Below are 6432 nucleotides of genomic sequence, written 5' to 3'. Positions count from 1 at the left end.
GGTTCCTTCAGGTCCGGCGTCAAAAAGAACCTTTGTGCGTGTGAGGCTCTTATTGTGGAGGGCCTGACCCGGAAGCAGCTAGCAGCGGAGCCGCAGAGCAGCGGCCGTCCTCCGGATTCCTCCCCCGCTCCCAGAGCCTCTCTCTCGGCGGTGACAGACGGCTCCTGCCGGTGGCTCCAGGCGGTTCCGGCCGGGATCTGCGACCCAGTGGGATGTTAGTGAGTCCGGGCTTCGCACACGGAGCGGCTCGGGGCTTTTCCGGACACATCCGAGACCAGGAGCATCTCCACCTCCGCCGCGGTTCTTCACCGCCGTCCCCATCCTCATCTTCGGCTGCAGAGGTGAGACGGGAACCGGCCCGAGCGGGTCCAGATGTTCCGACTCCCACCGAACCTCCGGAACGTTCCGGTCCGGACGGGAACCGTTTGAATTTTGTCTGATTCTCTCCAACTTTCACTAAACAAAACGAGGAAATTATTTAAAAAGCGTAAAAATCTTTAGAGTTTAGCGTGTGGATGATGACCTTTAACCTTTAGGTAATAAATACACTATGCAAATTTTCACCTTCCTAAAATAATGATTTAAATAAATAAGTTTTTTTTTTTTTTTTTATCGTTTTTTGACATAAATCAATTCAGGAATTTGACAAAATAAAAGTAAAACAGAGGAAAGAATTTAAAATTGGTAAAATAAAGTTCAAACCGTTTTAAATAATCAATAATCAGCTGGGACGTACCGATGCCGGGCCGATACTGATACCCGATATCAGTTCCGCTGTCGTGGCTGATGGCCAATTATTACCGATAGTTTGTACATCTTCCCATGATGCCTTGCAGCGTGACGCCACATTCACGTCACCTGTTGATGCTGATCGATTAGTGGTCGGACCGTCGGGTAGTGACGTCACGGTGACGTATGAAAGGTTTTCTGAATATGAATCTGTGTTTTAATGGATCTGTGTTTACGGTAGATCAATTTAGACATCTGGATGTTTGTTTCTTTATGTCCAGTTTAATTAATTTGGACCTGCGGTAGATATGCAGCAGCTCCTGTAGCTGTCTGTGTCGCAGTGCGTCTTCAGAAGCCTCTGACTGATGAACTGGCGCTGGGGAGAGGAAGCTGCTCTAGAATCACTTATAGAACCAGACTGTGTAGATCGTTTCAGTTAATCTGATAAATATGCAGGTTTAAGTCTTTTATACAATATTATAAATACACTAAAAAAAAAAAAAATTTGAATTTAGTTTTAATTCTGAAAATCAACAAGCAATAAGAGGATTCCTTTAGTGAAAGTTTAACTGATTGATAACTGGAAGCTAAAGGTGATTAATAAGATATTTATTTTGCAGATCATCAGGTGAAAACTGGGTAAAATTATTTTATCTTTATTGCTAAATGTTTGCTATTTGTACATTTTTGGCTCATTTATTCATCTGTGAATGATGTTATTTCAGAAATGTCTTTTTTAAGAGTTTTTATACTATAAACCAGAGGTTCCCAAACTGTGGGGCGCGACCCCTAGAGGGGGCGTCGTGCCATTGCAGGGGGGGGGCGCGGGAAAAAACAACAAAAAACAAACCCTGAACGCTGTATGCGCTGGGTTTTTACCTTAGAATGACCAACTCTCTGTTTGATACTGTAGAAACTTCCAACCTTCCCATATCTGTGTCCTCTGTCACTTTTATCAGCTGTTAAAACTGTTTAATCCGTTGTTAACACGTGGTAACCTGGTTTTCCGAGCCGCCTTTAAACGCAACATGAGCGCTACGACGCTGGGTTTACACCTGTGAAGGAGAAGGAGAAGCAGCTGCTGCTGCTCAGGTGTGTTAGAATCATGGCAGCAAAACGCAAAGAACTTTTCACAGTTTTTTCCCCAAACTAACCGACTGAGTTGAGTAAAGCTGCTGGATGCAGGTAAAGTTAGCTAAAAGATGGCTAGCTAATGTTAGCTAAAAGATGACTAGGTAATGTTAGCTAAAAGATGACTAGGTAATGTTAGCTAAAAGATGACTAGCTAATGTTAGCTAAAAGATGGCTAGCTAATGTTAGCTAAAAGATGACTAGCTAATGTTAGCTAAAAGTTGACTAGCTAATGTTAGCTAAAAGATGGCTAGCTAATGTTAGCTAAAAGATGACTAGCTAATGTTAGCTAAAAGATGGCTAGCTAATGTTAGCTAAAAGATGGCTATCTAATGTTAGCTAAAAGATGACTAGCTAATGTTAGCTAAAAGATGACTAGCTAATGTTAGCTAAAAGATGACTAGCTAATGTTAGCTAAAAGATGACTAGCTAATGTTAGCTAAAAGATGACTAGCTAATGTTAGCTAAAAGATGACTAGCTAATGTTAGCTAAAAGATGGCTAGCTAATGTTAGCTAAAAGATGACTAGCTAATGTTAGCTAAAAGATGACTAGCTAATGTTAGCTAAAAGATGACTAGCTAATGTTAGCTAAACGATGACTAGCTAATGTTAGCTAAAAGATGGCTAGCTAATGTTAGCTAAAAGATGACTAGCTAATATCAATACAGCACCTTAAGCTTGTTAACAAGTAGCCTGTAGGCTACGGATGTTGTCTATGTTCAGCTACGTTCATTCATTTTGCTTCCAAAAAAGTAGCTAACAATGCTAATGGTAGCATGGTTAGCATGCTAGCATTAGCATAGCTATGTTACATGGTTAGCATGCTAGCATTAGCATAGCTATGCTACATGCTTAGTATTCAGTATCATTTATGACTAAAATATGGAAACGGTTATTTATGATGTGAGGAAGATTTTGTCCCAGGATGTTGGAGAGAAGAAAAGAAGGCGGGTCAGAGGACTGGGGGAAAGGTCACCTTAAGGTCAACTCAAGGTCAACTTAAGGTCAACTCTAGTCCTCCCAGTGGCACCAGACTGGATGAGATTCATCCTGACATGTTGAAGGATCTAGATGCTGCTCTGCCTCTTCAGGGTCGGATGGAGAACTGGTTCTGGTTCCGGTTCTGATTCTGGTTCTGGTTCCAGTTCCGGTTCTGGTTCTGGTTCCGGTTCCAGTTCCGGTTCTGGTTCTGGTTCCGGTTCCAGTTCCGGTTCTGGTTTTGATTCCGGTTCCAGTTCCGGTTCCGGCTCTGATCCGGTCTCTGTAGAGCGACATCAGAACCGTTTCAAAGTTCTGGTCCAGTCCTCCTGGCCTGATTGGAGGGAATCTGGGTCGGCCTAAAAACGGCGCCACGTGATTTAACTAGGACACCTGGAGACACGGCGGCAGGTTGACATGCGACCTGCTTATTACCGCAGCGATTCCTGGTGTTTATTAATAATTATTATAAATGTCTGGCTCATTTGATGTTTCAGTCATTTTGTTTCGTTTTCACGCTGCGATCAATAGAGTAAATATTGAAAGTTTGATGAAACATGAGAAAAGAATCTAAAAAGAATAAGTTCAGGATCCATAAAATCGTCTGACTTGTGGTCAGGGTGGTGATCCGATCTGGACTCTGTCCTGAAACGTTCCTGCTTCCCAGGTGTGAAGCGTCATGACGGGAGCCGAGGCCGAGGACGACATTCCTCTGGGAGAGCGGAAAACCGTCACCGACTTCTGCTACCTGCTGGACAAGTCCAAGCAGCTGTTCAATGGGCTCAGGTACGTCCAGCGTCCCGGCTGCTGATTGGCTGCTGCAGGACGGAGGAGCCAATCAGCCGACCGACGGGATTAGAAATGAAACAAGATGGCGTCAGGACGCTGGAGTCCCTCTGGGGTTTGGGCCAAACCGGGTCACCAACAGAACCACCAGCCCCCACACACAGGGGACACAATGGCCTAGTTAAAGTCCAGACCTCGGCCTCCAGGGAGCTGAGCAGAAACGTCAATGAGCCGCAGCGGAAAGTGGAGTAGGATTCCCTCCGGAGTGGAGAGAGGAGCTGCGGCGCTCCGATCTGAATCCTGGCAGCCTGGCGCCGCCTGCTCCCGTTCCCTTCCCATAAAGTGGGAACTTAGTTTATTCTGGACCTGAGGGAACCAAGATCCGACAGAACCGCATGAGGACGCTGCAGCGTTCCCTACGCCGTTCCCTACGCCGTTCCCTACATCGTTCCCTACTCCCTTCCCTACGTTGTTCCCTACATCGTTCCCTACTCCCTTCCCTACGTTGTTCCCTACATCGTTCCCTACGTTGTTCCCTACATCGTTCCCTACGCCGTTCCCTACGTTGTTCCCTACATCGTTCCCTACGCCGTTCCCTACGTTGTTCCCTACATCGTTCCCTACGCCGTTCCCTACGCCGTTCCCTACGTTGTTCCCTACATCGTTCCCTACGCCGTTCCCTACGCCGTTCCCTACATCGTTCCCTACGTTGTTCCCTACATCGTTCCCTACGTTGTTCCCTACATCGTTCCCTACTCCCTTCCCTACGTTGTTCCCTACATCGTTCCCTACGCCGTTCCCTAAGCCGTTCCCTACATCGTTCCCTACGTTGTTCCCTACATCGTTCCCTACGTTGTTCCCTAAGTCGTTCCCTACGCCGTTCCCTAAGTCGTTCCCTACCTGCTCCTCATGTGGTTTGACTCAGACGTTGTCGCTCCTCCTCTTCCTCCCGGCTGCAGAGACCTTCCTCAGTACGGACACAAGCAGTGGCAGTCGTACTTCGGCCGGACCTTCGACGTCTACACCAAGCTGTGGAAGTTCCAGCAGCAGCACAGGTGAGTCGGCCTCACCTGGAGGAGCCGCTGCAGCTGGGCTGGTTCAGGGATGCAGTCGGATCCAGCCGCATCCAGCCGCATCCAGTCGGATCCAGCCGGATCCAGTCGGATCCAGCCGGATCCAGCCGCATCCAGCTGCATCCAGTCGGATCCAGCCGCATCCGGCTGCATCCAGTCGGATCCAGCTGCATCCAGTCGGATCCAGCTGCCTCCAGCCGCATCCAGTCGGATCCAGCTGCCTCCAGCCGCATCCGGCTGCATCCAGTCGGATCCAGTCGGATCCAGCCGGATCCAGCCGCATCCAGTCGGATCCAGCTGCATCCAGTCGGATCCAGTCGGATCCAGCCGCATCCGGCTGCATCCAGTCGGATCCAGTCGGATCCAGCCGGATCCAGCCGCATCCAGTCGGATCCAGCTGCATCCAGTCGGATCCAGTCGGATCCAGCCGCATCCAGCTGCATCCAGCCGCATCCAGCCAGATCCAGTCGGATCCAGCCGCATCCAGTCGGATCCAGCCGGATCCAGTCGGATCCAGTCTCTCCCTCAGGTCACGGGTTGCTTGTTTGTCGACAGGCAGGTTCTGGATTCCAGGTACGGCTTGAAGAGATGGCAGATCGGAGAGGTTGCCTCCAAGATCGGACAGCTCTACTACCACTACTAGTGAGTCTGGAGACGCTCCGGTCAGGAACGGGTTGGGAGAATCCAGGAGTTCCTCAGGGCTCCGTGGCTGGACCCTTTACTTCCAGTATAACCACTAGAGGTAAACTGGGCGTCTTCATGAAACCAGTGTTGTGTTCATGGCCCAAAGTCTGACAGTGGAACAAAGACGACCATGGGAACCAGCAGAGCACCGCTGGCTACAAAGCTGGCTATGCTAACGCTAAACAGTACACCAACACAGCATTTAGTGGAAGCTAATGCTAAAGCGCTAGCTTCAGTTCACACCACAGCTGCCCTGGAGAAAGTCCAATCCTCGCTCACCAATTTAATTTCTACATCATTTCATGTTCTAGGTTAAATTAAAGTAGGGGAAGCTAAATGATTTCAAGGTTAGCAAGGCGCTAAATGAAGAATTAGCCTAGCTGCTAGCGCGTTAGCGGATCAGCTGTTGACGTTTCTCCTCCTGCAGCCTCCGGACCTCAGAGACCAGCTACCTGAACGAAGCCTTCTCCTTCTACTCGGCCATCCGCCAGCGCTCCTACTACTACCAGGTCAACAAGGAGGACAGGTCAGGCCCGGCCGGTCCGGTCCGGTCCGCCGCGTCCCGTCTGCTGTAGCTCTGATGGACTGTCTTTAACAGGCCTGAGCTGGTGGTGAAGAAGCTCCGCTACTACGCTCGCTACATCGTCGTGTGTTTACTGCTCAACAAGATGGACCTAGTCAAAGTTCTGGTGAAGGTCCGGACGCTGATGGTGTCAGAGTGCGACCCCGGTCTGTGGTTCCGCTCTCGGGTTCTCTAACTCTGGTCCGTCTGCAGGAGCTGTCGGAGGAGATCGAAGACTACACCCAGCGCTTCAACACGGAGGACCAGCTGGAGTGGAACCTGGTCCTGCAGGAAGTGGCAGCTTTCATCGAGGTAACCTCCGACCCCGGCTGGCCTCTGACCGTCCGGGCTCGGTCGGGTTCACCCTTTGTGTTCTGTGTGCGTGTGAACAGGCCGACCCGGCCGTGGTTCTGAACGACAACAACTCGGTGCTGGTGACCAGCAACCGGCTGCAGGACGGCAGCGTCCCCCCGCTGGAGCAGGGCATG

At 49.6% G+C, this 6432-nt stretch overlaps 1 protein-coding gene across 2 annotated transcripts in view; it reads left to right on the top strand.

Annotated features, from left to right (window-relative positions):
* scai (suppressor of cancer cell invasion) overlaps positions 1 to 6432 on the top strand; it is a 17673-nt gene continuing 11241 nt past the window's right edge. Inside the window, exons 1-8 of one of the 2 annotated variants that reach the window (XM_081613073.1) lie at positions 1 to 341; positions 3507 to 3625; positions 4585 to 4680; positions 5254 to 5340; positions 5810 to 5908; positions 5981 to 6077; positions 6158 to 6256; positions 6337 to 6432. The exon at positions 6337 to 6432 is cut by the window's right edge and continues 57 nt beyond it. In XM_081613073.1, the coding sequence (XP_081469199.1) occupies positions 3519 to 3625; positions 4585 to 4680; positions 5254 to 5340; positions 5810 to 5908; positions 5981 to 6077; positions 6158 to 6256; positions 6337 to 6432 (681 nt within the window). In that variant the 5' untranslated portion in view covers positions 1 to 341; positions 3507 to 3518. The remainder of the gene's footprint in view (positions 342 to 3506; positions 3626 to 4584; positions 4681 to 5253; positions 5341 to 5809; positions 5909 to 5980; positions 6078 to 6157; positions 6257 to 6336) is intronic. The other variant, XM_081613072.1, reaches the window with a different exon arrangement.

This window comes from Poecilia reticulata, chromosome 12 (genome assembly GCF_904066995.2).
Source record: "Poecilia reticulata chromosome 12, P_reticulata-male-v2, whole genome shotgun sequence".
In the NCBI taxonomy this organism is placed as follows: Eukaryota; Metazoa; Chordata; class Actinopteri; order Cyprinodontiformes; family Poeciliidae; genus Poecilia; species Poecilia reticulata.
This window is presented reverse-complemented; position numbering and strand designations above follow the sequence as displayed.